Raw genomic sequence first — 20,045 nt, 5'->3', positions numbered from 1 at the left:
CCGCATTAGCAGTGCTAGCCTTTACAAATAAACATTCCACTATTAATACAAACCTGTTATCTTTATAGAAAACTACTCGGTTTCAGTTATCTGATTATACACAGATGGGGAGCACGGCGGGATAAAAATAACAACATAGCTGGTCTCATGCTATCACAAACTTTATAAGTCCCACTTCTGATTATGAGCTCGATAACTTCAAGCGATCGACTCACATTGCTTTCATATGCAACTTTTAACTACCACATTCCTATTCCTGATCATTCTGGTAGCACTTGAAGGCAGCATCAGTGCAAACACACATTGACAATGACAGCTTTAGCAATAAGCCTTACAGAGTGCCAAGAAGCTCTTTCAGAAAGGCAATTGCTTGATAACTTACTCTGTCTGGAGCTGACGTTCGCGCACGAAGTGTTGGTATTGATTCATAAACATTTAGGGGACTTTACTGATTTTTTTCCGTGATATTTCCTTCGAAAATGAAATTTAACCACAGTGTCCTCGGCTCAGCTGGGAGGAGATTATGCAACTCTTATGTTCATTAGTGCATCCCAAAACACAACACTTGTAAAGCCTCTTTGGCGCTGACATTGTATATATCTCCAGTAATGGAGGACCGCAGCTTCTCACTCAGAGCTGTGCTTATGCTAATAGGGCAGAGCGGTCACTAATGGGCGGGACTTTTTCCCCTCAGTGACGTGCACAGAGGGAGAGAATCTGAAACAGCTCATCTGGAGAGACTGTTTATAATTTATTGGTTTTATTAAAAAATTAGTTGGTGGATTTTTAACATTATAGGCTGGTTGTTTTCACACACTGCGGCCACACAACTGTGTTCAAACACCTTATAAAAGTGATTTTTGCATAATAGGTCCCCTTTAAAACAGTGAAATGTAACATTTTGTTACAAATTTGTCTTCATTGTCACTTCTGATCAACTGAATGCATACTTGCTGAAAATTAGAATTTTTCTTCTTAATTTTTTTTTCCGTGAATGCTATAAACTATTAAATGTTAGCTTATACAGCATGTGAACTGACTGTTATGAATTTTTTTCATTATATACCTCAACACTCCTGGTGCCATAATACTGCTGAATCAAACTACTCTTGATGTAACTCAAGACTTGTAAACAAAGGCTGTTTGTTTGTGTAGTAATATAGTCAGGTTCAGAGAGAAGCTTGCAGATCTGGCTGAGCACTGGCTCTGGAACGTGCAACGACACCTTTTCAGTGGAAGGAAAGAGAGACAGATACAATCAGAGAAACAGCCATCCAGCACATCTCCCAACACCTACAGGCTTTCCTTTCCAACGAAAAGGAAGCAAATAAATGGTGCCAAATAAATTAAGGCAAGAAAGCTGCAGTAATGCGATGGGGGCGGAGACATTACGGTTAAAATTTAGTTTCTGATGAGCAGAGAAAATAATAAAAACACATAAAACGTTTGCATTCACACCCTTCTGACCCCCAGCACCCACCCAGAGCAAGGGAATGGGCCTACACACACACGATGCACAGGCCGTGCTATTTCCAGAAATAGCATGGGTCATTTTTAGGCAGGAGGGTGAAACCGACAGCGAGGAGGAGAAAGTGAGACAGGGAAAAAAAAAAGGAAGGGAAGAAAATCTCACACTTATGTATGGTGGAGTGCTGAGTGCAACATGACTTCTGATAATTCCTCCTCTTGTGCAGTTCAGAATAACTTTAACAGCATTTCACACCCACATACACAAACACACACGATTATAGGAGCAAACACACACACACAGGCAGCATTATTGAAGCAGGAAGGTAAGTGATAGAGAGAAAGAGAGACAGTAAACAAATCAGAGAGCATCTTTAACCGCAGGGAACAGTTATCATTGAGTAAGAAGCGGGGGGTCATAGGTCACCTGTAAAGCAGCCACAAACTGGATGGTGCTGACGAGGGCGAGCGAGTGGCCAGGGGGAAAGTTGAACCTGAGTGTGTCCAGGAAGTGGGCAGTGTCAATTTGGATGTCCACAAACACGTACAGCATCTTGATGCCCTCTGTTGAGTCTATGGGGACTGAAGACACAAACAACATTAGCATATTTCACTCATCACACATCCAAATGATTATTTGATTCGTAGATTGACTTCCTATTTTTTTCCTCTAACCTGAAAAATCAAAATTTGGCGTTCAACATTGTTTGTGCTACAGACTCAAATGATCCCACAAATCAAATGGTGCAATCAAGTCCTTCTGTGAAGTTTGCATTTATGATTTCGGAAGGCGTAATTAGGATGCCAGATGCGTTCAAATCACTTTGGTCCAAGCAAGATGGCATATCTTTTTTACGAAAAAAAAAAAAGACAGCAAGTGTTTTTAACTCTTCTTCTACAAAATGATTAATAAAGAATGTGCATCAGGTATGTTTTTTGCTTTTTTAATGTTATTCATTCAACACACTGCTCTGGGTGTGTGTTCACTGCTGTGCGTGTGCACTTTGGATGGGTTAAATGCAGAGCACAAATTCTGAGTATGGGTCACCATACTTGGCAGTATGCCACTTCACTTTCACTTTCAATTTATGAAGGTATTGTAAACTGAATCATTTCTTAATTGCACAAATTTTGAACATGCATGTTAAATGTAAAAAAAAAAAACAAATCCTTGCTGTAAACAAATGTATGGGTAATACAGATGGCGCTTCATTGCATATTTTGAGTTTGTGCTCAATACTTGAACGCACCAACAGAAACACCTGGTGGACAAAATAGGCACAACAAATTCTTTCACCCAAATATTTTGTCACCATTTACTCATTCTCATTTTGTTCCAAACCTGTAAGACTGTATTCTTAGAAATACAACAGAAAATATTTTGAAGAATGTTTCAACTGTGTTGTCCATACAATTAAAGTCAATGGGGTGCAAAAAAAGAAGACATTTTTCAAACAACTGTGCTCAGAATAAAAAAATTCTGGTTTGGAATGCCATTGAGTGAGTAAATGATCCTAGATTTTTCATTTTAGTATAAATCATTCCTTTTTAGATCCATCTGAAATCGCATACTGTGAGAGTGCTGCATTTCTTGAAAAATTTCTCAACCTCTGTACTACTGTAAAACTATGCATGTATATAGTATAAGTACAACCCGCACATAATAGTTTACGGTCTTAAACTGCAAACTCACAACAAAGTAAATAAATGTCTTGAAAACTCAGAAAAGTTTGTGTAATGCCTTGTAGAGCAGGATACACACACAAAATAATTTAAAGACAGCACATTCCTTAGCAGGAGTTAAGACTTCCACTCCCAGCATCTGCATTTGACTGGCTGGCCGATTTCCTGCCCTAAATCTCCTTATCTCAGGAGACCTCTAAAACCCAGGATAAATTTGAGGGAACATCTGAAATGGATTTAGAACAGAGCCTTCAATGTTGTTCCTGACCGGTTTACCATAAATAAAAGTCATGTAATCAACAGTACAAAGCATGTGGCATCTGGAAAGGCTCCAGCACAGACCCTCCCTGATATCTCCTGATCGTTTAAAGCAGTAATTCAGTGATGGTATCAACAAAGATGATGGTTTTACAACAGACGTCCGAGCTAAGAAAATCACCAGATCTCCATTCGGAGGGACATTCCCATGACCTCCCATTTCCCTCGAGCAGAGAAACGCGCCTTTTATCTTTTGCAGAACAAAGAAAATCAGACCTTTAAAAAGTATTTCAAAAAGGACAAATAATAATTGTTGCTGCTATTAAAAGCAATATATATATATAGACAATATATATTAAAGGTGCCATAGAATGCATTGATACAGTATTTTAAATTGTTCTCTGATATCTACACAGAAGGTATGTGGCTTAGGTAAGGGCAAAAAATCTCCAGAAACGATTTTACATGTCCATTTACAACCCTAGGATTTCTCCCTAGAATGAAACGGTCTGTTATTGGCTTATTTGGCAGGGTCATGAATAATAATGAGCTCTGCTCTGATTGGCTGTTTCACAGTACGGCTCATCAGCAAGAAGGAAGCACAGGGAGGAAAATATATATTTAAATACTTTCTCTCGCAGTTATATCGTCGGGTAATTATATAAAATGCGGGCATCAGGGAGCCGTTATTAATATGCGAGGCATTGAAACTGCTTTTGAACGATCCATCGATCGCGTTATAGTTTCACTTTAAAGAGACGCGATCACACAAACTATGTTTACATTATGGAGCAACAGTACTTACCACACATTTCACAAGATCAGATGCTTGTCAGTGGTGCTCAGGATCTGTAAGTCATTCGCCATCATCCTCATCTCTCCTTACTGAGAGTGAAATCTTATGTACTGTCACAGGCTACCGCTAGCAAGGAGCTAACCATGTCCCTTTAGTGGCTCGCGTTATTTGCTTTCTGTGCCTTTCTGAATACAGACACCAACCCATCCCTGCACTTCACACCCCCTGCACGGCCTGGAACATAACATTTATTTTGTTATTTCCGCTGTTGTCCGCGCTTGTTTATTTATAATACCTGCAGAGCTTCTGATGGTTCGGCCGGCTTAGAACAAGGGCGGGTTTATGCAAATGTTGGGGGTGTAGTGATCCCGACTGTTGCGTCACAGTCGGTGTTATGTTCTGATTCGCCTGTTTTTCAGTGGCCTTTTTTAATCACGAGATTTACATATGAAGGAGGAAACTATGGTGTTTGAGGCTCACTGTATGTCATTTCCATGTACAGAACTGTTATTATTTAAATATGCCAGGGTAAAGACAGTTTTTCATTCTATGGCACCTTTAAGGTTGTATTTCATGTCATTTATAAGCTTGCTGTGTTATTGGAATCTATGGTATTGTTGTAATCTCTTGATGTCAAATTTTTCCCGATCACTATTGTTTAGTTTCACATGCTTGGTGTGATTATTTAGAATTTAGGATCGTTTAATCTATGCCTTAACGGCGTAATAGGTAAAATTGATATATGTACTTTGGGTATGCAAAATACTTCGTGTTTGATTTTGAATGAAAGCTAGTTGTGTCAATGATAATTTGGTGTGGATGAAAGTTGACTTTTCTCATCATAATGTATGATTAAAACACTTATAGGAGTCTGCTAGGATATGTTCTTCATTTTATGAAATAATTCAGCAAAGGATTTACGCATGGAAAACTGAGCCGTGCTCGGCGGGGCTCCGCCCTATAGGCACAATCTGATTGGAAGAAACCTCCCGTGGGTGGACACCAAATCGGGCCGTTTAAATGGTCACAGAAGCGTTGTTTGAAACTTCGGCTCCTCATCTGATCACGCTGTTAAGCGCTCTCAGCCATACACCATCTGGCGAGGATCCACACATGCCTTCAAAGTTCTGACCAAAGAAACTTTAACACCTGAGGCCAAAAGAACAGACTTCCTAAGAGCGTCATCACGTCACAGAGAAACAAACCAATTGCAAGAGGGCATCCCCAGTGACATCACGCAACGACGACTTCAACAGCCAGGGTTCCCTCAACCAGGAAAGGAACGAATCAACTCAGAGAAAGTAATCAGATAATTCTCCATAATTCTGCTGGAAACGGGTTGCATTCATCTTTAAGAGTAAAGATAGTAAAGTTCCTTGCTTGTGACTCCCTCAGGTTGAAGTTAGAGCATTCTTGGAAACGAGCATTAGAACCTTAAACTCTCTTCAAATCAAAACAATTAATTGCCTGCAGTGTGTATGTGTGTTTGTGTGTGTGTGTACGTATTCTGTTTTGTGTTATTTTAGCTTAGTAGTGTTGTAGAGTAGCAAATAAACTTTGATTTATTAAGAAATCTTGTGTCTGGTGCTATGTGATTTTCAAGTCTTAAACTATTTGCCAAAGATTGCGTTACCTATGCTCATGAATTTTGATAAAGTACTATTTGGTTTGTTTTATCGTTGGCCACGAATAAGATAAACAAAATTGTTAAAGATATACTGAATTTAACGATTCGCTGGACGAGTCGTTAAAACCTTAGAAATTATACGTTTTGATTGATATCATATCAATATCGAATCTTAAGAATAGATTCCCTAAAAGCTAAATTAAAATAAGGGCTAATTCTTACATTTGTGTTAGTCAGCCTACCTCCGATCTACTGATGACAGTAACTGAAGAAAAGAGAAAATCGTACAATTGCTATAAATGCCATTAATTTCATACCCCATTTAAAAGACAGCAGAGCTGAAAGAGGAAGACGGGCTTCAGTCTTCTCCTATCTACATTATCATTTACTGCTGATGGTCATAATTGCTGCTCTTCTTGTAGCATTCTCTTTAAACCCCCTGCTCTAATGGCCATTTCACTGCTATTAGGCAAATGCCACCTTTAGGGAGTGTTTTAAACACGGAACCCATTTAACTATAAGAACAGAAGGCAAGACAGAAAAGCAAGTAAAGCACCGTAAAGCACCTCTCAAAGCAGGAAGATCAACACAGGCTTTTCAGCACACATTGCCGAGATGTCTATGAAAGAATACATATTTTGGAAAGTACTGTATTTTTATATTGACATTTTAAAGGGGTAATTCAACCAAAATTTACTCATTCTCATGTAGTTCCAAACCTTCATGCATTTTTTCTTCAGTGAAACTAGATGTGGAATTATCTGTTTTTGTCCATATAATGGGAGTCAACAGTAAGCAAAACGGTTTACCATGTTTAAAAATGGTTTTGAAAATCTTGATTATAAACTATATAAAATATATATATATATATAATATATTTCATTCTGTACTGAAAGGTATTGTTAAACACAGCTAAGTGTAAATAAAAACATTTTTTTACACAAAATGTTTGTGTGCTGTGTTATTATGCTATACTGCGCTGTTAGCTTAGCGACATGCTAACATCACAGCTTTATTGAACTGCATGTCAAGCTGGTTCTTCGAGTTGTTACTTATGTAGAGTGTTCCTAATCAATCATTTATAAGTTCCCATGGTGGTTAGGATGATCCCTTAGAAGGCAGCTGCCTTTATAGACAATAAGCAACAAGGCAGCTAACAAGGTTTTAGAACAGAGCTACTGAATACATGTCATGGACAGCGTTTACAGTTAGTTACTAGAGGAAGTGATACACATGACTGAGTGGAGAGAGAGAGAAAGAAAGACTTTTGGGAGAGAGATTTTACTGACTGCGGCAATAAAAGTTTTATTCTTGAAAGTTTTGCATTTAAGTGGGTCACTGTCAGAATGCACATACATACAGGGCTATTTTCATATACACATGAAACACACAAGAGGCAATAACCTCTTTCCGCAAGTGCTAGAAAACAAAAGAAAAAGACATGGAAGGGCCGGGGGGTTGCAGTTAAGTGGAATCGATCCATTTCTCTTATCCAATTAGCACGGCAGACTGAGAGCACTTACTCACTCACTTACAGCTGTTGTCAATAAGAGTCATGGATTCAGTCACCATCTCCTCCCCTTCTTTATTGTTTTTATAAGGAGGTAAAATATCAGCAGATATGATTGAGAAGCTTCATAAAATTCATAATCTCTGATAGGATGTGAATATCCATAAAAAAAAAAAAGACGGAGCAATCTAAATGTCTATAAATGCCAATAAATCAATCTGTAGGTAATATAAATCACTGACAACATTTTTTTCAGTTACAAAATGAACCCTCACTTTGTTGCTGCTTCATCAGCTGTTTTTTTTTTCCACTTGCCAAAAAAGTCACCAGCCAAAAAAACAAAAGCTTTTTGCACTTTTGCTTTCAGAACTGTTGCTAAAGTTAACCTTTAAGACTTGAATACTGTTGGTCTAAAGGATATCAAGGAAAAGAAACATAAAAAAAGCCAAACAACCAAGCAGAGCAAAAAGAAGTGATGTGTCAAGGAATTCCAAAGCACAGAAACAAATATATACGTATCCTACATATGAGGACTTCCCCAAAAGGAGGTTTTGGGAAATTCTGTCAGGTGTATCTCACTTTTTGTTAAATATACATTTACATACAGTATACACAGCATTAAAGCATTTACACTATTATCATTTCTAGTGTTCTGACAAACTCATTTCCAGAAGGTCTGTGTTTGACTGTGTATTAGTGTATAATGTTAAGGTTCACAGGAGGCTTTGGCACTCTGATGGAGGATTAATATTCCTTTGACCAGCTCTGGTATTTGGGAGAGGTGTGATTGTTCTGCTGGAGATATATTGGCCCTATTGATTTAGCATTTAATCTACTGTATGTTGTGCTGCTGACGGGCAGTGGGGGGTAAAAGAGCGGCCTCCTCTAGGCTGGCACGTCGAGGCCTTTTAAAGGACACCCTTAATGCATGTTCACTATTGATTTGCTGAGCACACGTGCAGGCAGGCCCACTCAAAACATCTGCTATCCCTTACACATCACAGCTCGGACTAGCTACCATACTGAGCTATTGAAAGCAGCTTTGCAAAGCACTTCAAGAGTAAATCTATACATCTTCACTTTTCCTTACCCCCGGTCGACTGTCTCCAACCTTTGCTCTTAGAAACTCCCACTGAGATTTCTTGGTCTCTTTCTCAATTATTTTTTTCAAATGTTCAGTTGCCCATCAATGAAAGACCCTGAAACATGCTCACAAGAAACCGCAGGAACATAGAAAGATGATAGATGAGACATCTTCCTTTATGAAAATTAATTTGTGGGTTTGTAGTCTATAAATATGTTAAAGGAATAGTTATAACACCCAGCTACGAAGAATCCAAACCGTTCTTCTATGGAACACAGAAGGAGAATTTCACACCACCCTTTCTCATACCGGTGTTAATTTATATTATTATTTATTCTTATTTTGAATTAGCTTTTATTTTTATATGTTCCGTTTTCTTTTAAATTCTTAGTAATTTTGGTATGCGCTTTTGTCAGGAGTTTTGTTAATGCATGGCTTTAATAAATATTTATTTCAGGTTTAGTTTCAGTAATTTTTGTATTCAAACTTATTTCATATAGTGTCAAGGCAACCATTCTGTCTTAAAATAGGATTTAAACCTAAGTCAGTCATACAGGTTTGGAATTACTTGAGGGTGAGCAAATGATGGCAGAATGTTCGATTTGGGTAAACTGTAACTTCAATTCACATATAAGAACTATGTGTGTGTGTGTGTTTGTGCAACTCACTGAGACAACTGTGCCCATAATGCACCATGAAGTCAGCTCCCAAAGCGCGGGCAGTGAAGTCGTCCACGCAGCAGGCCCCGTATGTCACATCTCCCATCACCAGAGTGTCCGCCTCTGTGAATCTGACAAACAAAACAAATCAACCAATCAATGACCTTGATCGCCAACCTATTGCAATTCAGATCAATCAGGCCGTAAATAAAATGGTGGTTCCACACAGTTGGCAGATCAATCACTCTCAAGCGGAAATGTCCCTCAGACATCCATGTCTCCAGTTAAGTGGGTTCCCGCTAGCCGTAAACTGATGCACTCTGTGCAGTCGGGAAAACATCTAAAATAACCTTCAGAGACGACAGAGAACTGGACAATGACTAACATAAACATTCACTGGATGGTAAATATTCAAGTACCATGTAAAGGTTAATCGCTATGGATGCACACTGTCCTAGGAAAAAGTAGGTAAGCTGGTTATAGAAAATTTAAAATGCAGATTCAAACCAGTGGTAATCCATGAGCCATGACCATTGTGTTCTTGAGACTAAACTAGTCCCTCTGTACTGTACCTACATAAATGCTACACCCATCAATGTTTATAAAAATGTATTACTATGAAAATTATATTTATATAAAAAAAATATAATCTGTCAGAATGTCAGCATTCCATTTATGTCAATGGAACTTACTCAGCTGGTGGAAAAGTCCATCAAAACTAATTTATCTGTTCACACTGGAAAAAAAGGGGGTACAATGTGACAATAACAGTCAAGACAAATTTGATGTTTAATATACAGTTATGTGGAGCAAGATTATGGACCAATGAGGGTTCTTGATTTCTACTTGCTCTGTCAACATTTATACTACAACCAAAGCAAACAAAAAACAAAACAAAAAATATATATAGTTTTTAGATTTATTTAATATTTTTATTAAAATTAAAAATGTAATAAACTTTTTAGCACAAATTGTTTCATGCATACTAAGTAGAACATTCATAATTTAAACATTTTAATTATATAAAAAAACTTGAAAACCTAAAAAATTAATAAAAATGTTTGCTGTAAAATCATGGCATACAGTAAAACTCATTCTTACTGACTTTTCATAATTTCAACAAAGCTTATGTCAGTGTCAGCAAGATAAAAAAATTGCTTGGCAGACAATTTTAAACAGTTTACAGAATTCACAGCCAAGTGTCATAAAAATGGTTTAAATCAGCATAAAAATGAATCCAAAAACGTGAGACACAGCGGGAATGCAATATAGCAAGTCACCCAAAATTCCCATTCTAACCTGCATTCTTAAAAAAACAAATCATGGTCATTAATGAATATTTAAAAAATATTGCCACACCTGCTATTAGCAGTGTGGCAAAGCTGTAGACTCTGAATGTAAGAATTTAAGTCTGCTTAAAGACTTTTTACTACGCAATGGAGAACATTACTGAGCCACCATCTCCAGTATAGAGACGCTGCTACAAATTGTCCTTGGCTTCCTTCCTTCGCTTTGTAGGACAATGACAAGCATTCCAGCGAGGTGGATCTCTAAGGAGCTGTTTGAAGAACCAACGATCTGTTTTTGTTTGCTTCGGCAGGGGTCGTTAAGTGTTAGCTCTTCTATTGACTGGAGCACTGCTGCCGCCTCTCTTCTGTGTGAAATTTAAATGCAGGATAAACATGAGACAGGAGCACATAAATTATGAGTGAGAAAAAACAAAAGAATGAATATGCGAGGAGAAGAAAGGAGGAAAAAGCGAGTAGTGGCTGTTGTATGGGAAGCTGGCTGTCTGGAAGCAGACATATTTAGGACAGGTATTATTAATAGAACATAGGCACATTTTCTCTGCTTTTATACACACACACACACACACACACACACTCACTAGCACTTTGAAACCCCTCCACCTGATTCACCTTCTAACCTCTCATTCAGATTGAGCTCTCGAAAGTGGCCAGTACAACTCCACGACACACAGTACAGTGTGTACTGATCGCTCTGTCTGGGATATCTTCTTTTTCTGTTTCCTGTCTGGGTCCTAGCCTTTCTTTTTCCACAGTTTGTCAATCTATGATACCTCTGTTGTGAGTCTTTTTCCATTGCTAAATAAATGGTGGGTGAATATCTCGAAAAACAAAAGGCTACATTGCACTTTATTTCTGCGTTTGGAAGGACATTTAGGCTTATGTTTATTCTCTGTGGTCCTCCGGTCCCTGAGCGTCTGTGCTTGGGCCACTGTAGGCAAGCACATAATCGACCGAGAAAAACGTTTATGTGGATTTATAGGCTAATAAGCATCCAATTAAATAATAAAAAAAAACTCTTTGGTGGTCTTGTGTTGACAAATTATGTTTTTACTCCCTATACCTTCCATCCAAAAACACCTTGTTCTGCATGAATAAATACAATTTATTTTTTTGCTATCAAAATGGCTTGATTATCAACATTGAGAGTAATGGGGATTACAAAATAATAGTAATAATAATAATAATAATTTGAAGTAAAAGTAAAAAATCTGGATGCTAATGAGAACATGGTATTGAGAACATTGGAAAATTATTTCTAGGTGCTTAAAGGAACACTCCACTTTTTTGGAAAAAGGCTCATTTTACAACTCCCCTAGAGTTAAACAGTTGAGTTTTACCGTTTTTGAATTGGGTCCCCCCAGGTCCATTCACGATCGCGCTTAGGGGGAGGGGGTCTCCCTCGGTCCGTTCGCAATCGCGTTCCGGGGGGTCCCTCGGTCCGTTCACCGCAGGGCCCGGTGCAACCGCTCCCAAAAGATGGCCCTGTGTATGTATGTACATGCAATTCTAGTAATCTATTTGATCACACACAGAAATCCATGTGTTTTCTTTTTATTTATTATAGAAAAAAACACTTTGCTATGTATTGTATACTGCATAAGACTAACCGACACTTGTTACAGCACTTACATATTATTGCTCTTTTGTTGGTTTTGATTGCTTCTATTGTCCTCATTTTCAAAGTCTCTTTGGATTAAAGCATCTGCTAAGTGGCTAAATGTAAATGTAATGTGTGTATGTATGTATGTATGTAAGTACATGGGCGTCCTTAGCTGATGTGGGGCCTGGTGCAAGGAAGGAAGCGGGGCCCTCCTCGGTATGTTGGAGATTGCGTTTTTTGGATAGGTGGGTGTTTTCGGGGGGGGTTAGGTGGTGGTGAGTTGGGTCCCTGTGTATGTATGTACATGCAATGCATGTAACCCAGAGCCCTCGAACACAGCCTCTCTCCCTACACACAGTTATTATCATGTGAAGGACGCAGGCAGGCAGCCGTTGCTTGTAAAGCAGAGAGAGATGGATGAGGAGAGCTCATCTGGTAAATAAATATTTGCCATGGTAGATTTGATTCACTCATCCTTTCTCTCATCAAGGTCCCTCTCTTTTTCTGCCAATCTGCTGCACATTTGCGCATGCCCATACACAAGTGGGTGGCATCATCACCGGCCCAAAACGATAAGACACACACGAATGAGACCGTTCAAAACAATACATGAACAATGGCCCCAAAAGTATTAGGGAACTCAAGTCACACTTAAAAATGTATGAATGTCATTGCATCACATAACAAAACATCAACTGTAGCACTGCACAGAGAAACACAGCCCACACTGAAAACTCACTGTACCAAAATCCCACTCTTCATGTTAAGCATCAAACATAGATGAGCAGACGCTGATTGTGGAAGTTGAGAGGTTGGTATTTTATGACAAATCCCACAAGTTTAAAGTGATACAAAGAAAAAGTGTACAGAAAAATATTCTGAATAATGTTTTTCTCATAAAATCAGTCCAAAACATCATTATACCTTAGTGACTCATTGTAGAAACAAACAAACAAGAAAATTAAATATAAGTATTGTGTGTGTGTGTTTCTTGTTAAAAAAAATGACACTTACTACAGTCATACAGTCATTTTAAATTTCAATTCATTTGAATCTAATTAAATTAAAATTTTAAAGAGGTCATGACATGAGAAATCAAAATTTCCTCGATCTTTTAGAATAAGAGGTCTTTGTACCATTAAAAATCCTGCAAATTTGAAATCCTGCAAAACAAAGCATTTATTTAATCAAGCTCCAAAAAATGGCTCGTTTTGGATCTGAGGGGCAAGGTGACGTCACCTGGGCACAGTTGTTTGCATAAACACTGCCTCCAGAACAAGACCTCAATGAATAGTCATCTTCTCACCATAGGCCCCACCCACTGACGTTCAGTCACTTAAAGGGGTCATATGATGTGATTTCTTGTTTTCCTTTTCTTTAGTGCGTTTTGTAGCTGTTTGTGCATGTATACGATCTGCAGAGTTACAAAGCTCAAAGTCTCCCACAAAAGGGTTTATTCCATCTAAAAGAGAAGGCTGATCCAGACCGGGCTAAAACGCCTCATTAAAACACACCCCGACATGTCTACGTCACGATTTGTGTAATGCCGCCCAAATGTGCACGCAAAGAAAGAAGGTGTGGTTTCAGTAACCACCGTAGCGTTGATGCAGCCATGTCAGGGAGACGCTATGTGTTTCTATGCGAAAGCAAAAGCACTTTATTTGGCCTTCTGAAAGTAGATGCAATTAGGAATCATTGGATAAGATTTGTTTACAAAAGAACAGCACAACCCAAATGCTCAAATTTGTGCCACGCATTTTATGGACGACAGTTTCGTGAACCTAGGAGAGTCCAAGGCTGGCTGTGCACAAAGACTATTTCTAAAAAAAAAAAAAAAAAAAGGCTCAATTCCGACTTTGCTATGACAATCTGGCTCTTCTGAATCAGTGTCTGTAAGTATGTTTTGTTATTAGTTTAAGTATTTGATAATGACTGTTCAAATGCAAAGTTATGCGCAGTGTAGAGTAACGCGTTGTGTGTGTGTGTGTGTGTGTGTGTGAGAGAGAGAGAGAGAGAGAGTTGTCTTAATCATCACTGTGTCTGTAACGCGACTCTGATCCCCTTTCAGGCTTGAACTGATAGTAAAACTAAGGATATTATTAACTGTCTTTATATTTACTTTGAAAGCTGAAGCTCGCGATTGGTAAGGGGCGTTACATTTCCAATGCATGCTTATGGTGTTCGGCCAATCACAATGCACTGTGTCAGCTGGCCAATAAGAGCAGACTGCGCTTGAGTCTGAGCACTGAGCTTTGTAGAAAACGATGCGTTCGAGAAAGGCGGGGCATAGAGGAACTATAATAATGTACAGTATTTGAAAAATAATATGTTTTTTGAACATTATAGCATGTCAACATATTCTGTTACACCAAACGCACAAAATAATGATCTTTGAAAAAGCATCATATGACCCCTTTAATGGCTTGACACTTGATCACACTGAATGCAAGTGTTGTGATAAACGCAAATAGAAATTACAATCACTGCCACTATCTTGTCTACACTGGATACAGTATACAGATGTGCGTTCGCTTTCTGACACAGGCCACATGATTGACTCTGTTGTAAGGACAAATGGAGTGAAAGAACTTTCGCTTTGACGCGTTTGGTTTAAACAGTTCGTTCGTGTCTTTGTACAGATATCAGAAGGATTCCAGCATAAGGAACAAATGGATAGTTTATTTTTAATGCCACCATTTTTTTATGGATCATGTCAGAGGATTGATTGAAGCATTTTGTTTTCTAAACGAGGCAGAGTGCCATGGAGAGTTCACAAAGAAACATTTGTTGAAAGATGAAACGGTACTAGATCTGACTGCAGTTGCATCACAAACCGTAAGTGATTTCATAATGTTTTGTCTAGAAATGACTGTTTTATTTTGATTAGGTTGATAAAACACACTTGCAATAGCGAGCGTTGATACGGTTTCTGAAGCAATGACGTTAGCCAATCATAACAGTGGCCAATTACGGAGAAGCTATAAAACAGGTCAGTTTAGCGATGACTACCCCAGCCTGCAGTGACAAAACACCTGCAAAACCTCATTGTCAGGTTTCCTTATTTGTGCAGTATATCCGATTAACACCAACTAGAAAGCCTTGCAGATGAAAAATGGAAATACATTAATATAAACTCTGAGCGTCAGATTACCAGAGCTTGTGCCAGAGAGAGATAGTGCTCACTACCTGGGAATGGTGCTGTAATTACGGAGCAGGAGTGTGGATCAAGTTCGTGCTCCCGCTGGGACTGAGGCTCAGAGCGAGTAAGATGATGGGTTTTAGTCATGATTAGTGCTTCACACGCCCCCTCGAAATGTTGACCGCAAGTTGCAAGAGTCAATGTCACATATGGCCTAGTCTGCTTGTTACTGTAGCTCTGCTCTTCTCCCATTGAAATCAAACCCATCGTCTCTCTCTCTCTCTCTGTCATGCTATCTGGCTCCAGCTACAGCATCTGAGCTGAAATGTCATTAAGATGCAATTAAGATGTAGAAATGTCTGTGATCTCAATAACAGGGCTTGTTAATTAGTGTCTCTCTAGCAGCCAGCTTGCACAAAACAAAGTCACACTCACACAGATAAAACAAAATAAAATAAAATAATAAAATAGGTTTAAATCCTAGATAAAATGGTTTCAGGCATTTGGACCTCACTGAACTCAGCCAAGGCCTGGCTCTCCCTGTCAATGTGACAACTGTTGAATGGTTTAGTGTCTCTGTCTGACAGATTCTCATAAACGCCACAGACAGTTCATGTGTCTCTATGTCATATCTCTCTCTCTCCTTCAGAGCAGTGAGACAGAGTCTCGCTCCTGCAGGACCGGTCAGCGTCTCTGCGTGTCTCTCACTCTCTCAGTTAATGAACATTAGGGTGTGCTGTGTCTGGAAGCGGAGCCATCCGTTTCAAGCTATTCCTTCTGTCTCTCAGAGGTGAAATCTTTACTTGGCTTTGACAGGACTTTCATCAAAGCTCAGCGTGAGCGAGGGGCTGCTGGCTCAAAGCTCTCCTGTTCGTGAACGCTGGAAGAAAACAGATCTTTCTCTTTGGCCACTTAATCAAAGCCTTCAAAAGCAAATGATGTAAAATAAAATGTGCTTTTTTATGACTGCTAATTGTCTGGAATAAGGCAGCCAAGCAGAGATAGAGAAGTGGTAATTATCATTATAAAAAGATATTTCAGACATGAGACGAGTTATGATTTTATAACTTTCACATTAAATATTAAAGATCTAAATCCCTGATTATTAAACATACAAAGCTCAAATATTGATTATAGATTTGTGTGCACAACGGGCCACATACATGATTGACATGACGTGGCAGTGGTATAAAGATACAATAGAGCCATTTGCCAGAACAACTGCTTTTCTGTGATGTGAAGGAACAATTTTTGAACACTTTTTGAGTTCCATTTTAAGAACCGTGGAACTGCTACTCTCTTATTTATATCATTGTCAAACATGATACAATTTTAATCATATTTTACATTTCCAACACAAACCAACCATATTCCACCAGATTTACTCAAAACAAAAAACAAAACAAAACAAAAAAAAAACAAAACAAAAAGCACTTGGTTGGACAACTTTGACAACATATAGTATTTGGATACTTAAGTCAAACTTAAAAATATATGCCTCTGAATTAGCAAAATATCAAAGTGGCAAGTGTTTTACTGAAAGCCACAAGCACACTCTTAGATTAAAACAATGAAATGGATTTAAAAACAAAACAATACAACAAAAAAATAAACAAAAACACCACAAACAAAACCAAAACACAAAACTAAATGAAAACAAAAACAAATATAGAATGAAATGAAAACAAAACCCCAACCAAACCAAACCAAACCAAAACACAAAACAAAACAAACAAACACAAAGCAAATCAAAATCAAAATGCATCAAAACCAAAAATTCCTGCGTTAACTCAAGGATAACTGAGTAAATACATCCACTAAAAATCACCATGACATCAGTTGGTTAAAAGACAAAACTGGCTCAGAGAAGTAAAGTTAGTAAAGTTATCTGATGCAATGACATTGATATTTTAAGTGTCCAAATATTTTGGGGGCCACCGTGCACATCTTCAAATACACAGACAATAAGCATGAAGCCCTTTTGTTGTGTCAGGTTGCAGATGAAAGCCCAGGACACGAGCCTCTGAGTGATTCAATGCTGCACCCTATGCCCTGTTTCAATAACTCTGATTGTGTGTGCGTGTGTCCCTCTCACTTCACTGAGCTCAGTTAACACAAAGACTACTATTAGATCAGCAACGAGGGCCTGTCACAGAAAAGTCGTCCCTTCGGACTTTCCACATCCCAGCCCTGTTTCCCCACAGTCTACAAACTACTCCTGAACCACTTAGCAGAGCACAAAACACACCAGCCCACACAAATCACATTACCTGTACCTTCTCAACCTACACAACTGAAAAACAGCCTTAAATCCAGTCTGCAAAGCCACAGAAAGTCCTTATTAGCAAAGCTTCTATACCTATTTCTCCTTTTTGCAATGATACGAACCCACCGGTGTCAACATGATTTATGAAAGGCAAAAATATTCTAATTGTCCAGCTGTGTGCCTCTGTGGATTGAGGTTTTCCCTCAGACTAGCTCAGGGGTTGAGATAATGTGCAAGGGTGTGCGAGATGAGCGTGTATGTGTTTCGACCATTTGATGAAAAGCCTGAAAAGCTGGCCTCAAAAACGCTTAGTGGTTTTCTTCTTGTGTGAGCAGGTCTTAGTGTCTGGAGGGGATGCAGCATTGGCTGTGTGACACCGTCTATGAAATCCTGTTAGTCCACTTCAGGGCAGAAATCAGCCCAGAAGAGAGAGAGAGAGACGCTCTATATTAAGGATGCTAGGATGCCCATCCCACAACACCCTCAGGTCTCTACCAGGACTACTGATATTGAGGCACGACCTGAAATGAACTGTCTGAGCAATTATTTAAGATTTCTTTGGTTGAGAGTCAAAGAATTGGTTCGTTTACCTGTGAAAGCCAAAAAGGTTCCCTTGATATTTTTAGGCTGTTTGACCGATTCTAGACATTTTCAACTTAATAACATTCATAATTCATAATATACAGTATAATATATAATTAACTAAATATATGGTAATAATAAAAAATACATTAATAAATTAATTTATTAAATTAAAATGTATTTTAATTTGTACGTGTTTCTTTATTAATGCAGTTTTTAGTGGTGCTTGCTAATGAAAACATTACTATTACTCATTGTATACAAATTTTCAATGAAACAATAACTAACTTAGATCATAATAATACCTCAAATCACAATGACGTATTTGTTATATAAATGATCTAATCATTTTTGTCTTGCAGATGACAAAATGGGTGAAAAAAAATCTATAACCTTGAGAGAGACCAGATACATTTTAGGTTTAAAATAATGTAAAAATTGCATTACTTTGGAAATGTTGCAGGCCAGATTGGATTTATGTCATCCAGATGAGCACCATGGCTCAATGCATTTGCGTTAACCACTAGGCCATAACTCTTGACTTTTATTTATTTATTTAATCAGACATAATCCCAGATTTTATAATCTGATCTAATCCAGTCAAGGCACTGTGCATTTATATCACCTGGGGGCAGCAAAACAATGTGCTGATGCTGCATAATTTTTACCACATTTGCCTGTTTTTTTCCTTTTCACCCAAACCTGTTGATAAGGCGAGCACAGCCTCCTCCCGTTACCACTACAGGATTCCAGCCAGGTCTATGACATGCATCAGATATCTGAGCTCTCTGTCTCTCTCTCGCTTTTTCATAGACAGTAAAAGTGATGCATCCCATGAGAGCAGTAAGAGAGAGGCAGGTGAGCAGAGTAGAATAGAAGTGCTCTGGTGCATCTGTACGTGAAGAGCTGTCACGACATTCTGTAACGCACACACACACACACACACACACACACACACACACACAATCCCATGCAAACAGATGCGATAGATATGTGGACATACATATACAGCCATTAGTGCAGATACTCAAACACTTGCAACGATCTCTTAAATAGTAATGGAAATTCTGTCATCATTCACTATCGTTTCAAATCTGTAAGATGTTTATTTTTCCATAGAGCACAATAGGAAAGATGTACCAAGAATAACCTTGACACACTTTTCTAAATAATGAAAGTCGAAGTCTGGCATCAAATTTGAAATGAGCTCATGTAGTGGAGCTTTAGGTGCTTTTTTGAAAATTCCAAGTGTGTTTTCATGTGTCTTCACTGAGGAGAGAATTGCATCTGGCCACACCAGCATAAAGTCCAGATTGGTGGAGTGTTGCAGTTATGTTTGTACTTCTGTAGGTTTCTCCTATCTCCACATATGATCATGGAATTCAACTAGAGTGACCATCAGTAGTTCTTGGTCACCATTCTAACCAAAGCCCTTCTCCATCAATTGCTCAGTTTGGCCAGGAGGCCAGCTCTAGGAAGAGTCCTGGTTGTTCCAAACTTCTTCCATTAAGGGTAATGGAGACTAGATGCTTCTGTGAAACTTCAATGCAGCATAATTTTTTCTGAACTCTTCCCCAGATGTGTTGTTTGAGGCAATCCTGTCTCTGAGCTATACAGGCAGTTTGTTTGACCTCAGGGCTTGGTTTTTGCTCTGATATGCATTTTCAGCTGTTAGACCTTTTATTAAGACGCGTGTGCCTTTCCAAATCATACCCATTCAATTGAATTTGCCACAGGATAACTTCACTCGAAGTGCAGTAACATCTACAAGCAATATGAATGCTCCAGAGCTAAATGCAGTAACATCTACAAGCAATATGAATGCTCCAGAGCTAAATTTCAACTGTCCCATATAAGGGTATGATTACTTATGTAATGGAAAGTTAATATTAGTAATTAGTAATATAGTAAATATTTTTATTTTTAATAAATTTGCAAAAATGTTAAAAAACAGTTTTTTGCTTTGCCATTATATGTCCACAGCCATATCACCCTGCAGCCCAAGACAGGTTGCCCACTGAAGCTAAGCAGGGTTGAGCCTGGTCAGTACCTGGATGGGAGACC

General features: G+C 38.5%; 1 protein-coding gene across 2 annotated transcripts in view; it reads right to left on the bottom strand.

Moving 5' to 3' along the window:
• LOC306851086 (2-(3-amino-3-carboxypropyl)histidine synthase subunit 1-like) overlaps nucleotides 1–20,045 on the bottom strand; it is a 100,901-nt gene that overhangs the window by 35,903 nt on the left and 44,953 nt on the right. For both annotated transcript variants that reach the window (XR_013782475.1, XM_079387147.1), the window contains exons 4-5: nucleotides 9,094–9,215; nucleotides 1,895–2,049 (exon numbers count right to left, since the gene is read on the bottom strand). Coding sequence is in view for 1 of the 2 variants with exons in the window: in XM_079387147.1 (XP_079243273.1) it covers nucleotides 1,895–2,049; nucleotides 9,094–9,215 (277 nt within the window). In the remaining variant the exon portion in view is untranslated. The remainder of the gene's footprint in view (nucleotides 1–1,894; nucleotides 2,050–9,093; nucleotides 9,216–20,045) is intronic.

Source organism: Barbus barbus, assembly GCF_936440315.1.
Source record: "Barbus barbus genome assembly, chromosome: 31".
In the NCBI taxonomy this organism is placed as follows: Eukaryota; Metazoa; Chordata; class Actinopteri; order Cypriniformes; family Cyprinidae; genus Barbus; species Barbus barbus.
This window is presented reverse-complemented; position numbering and strand designations above follow the sequence as displayed.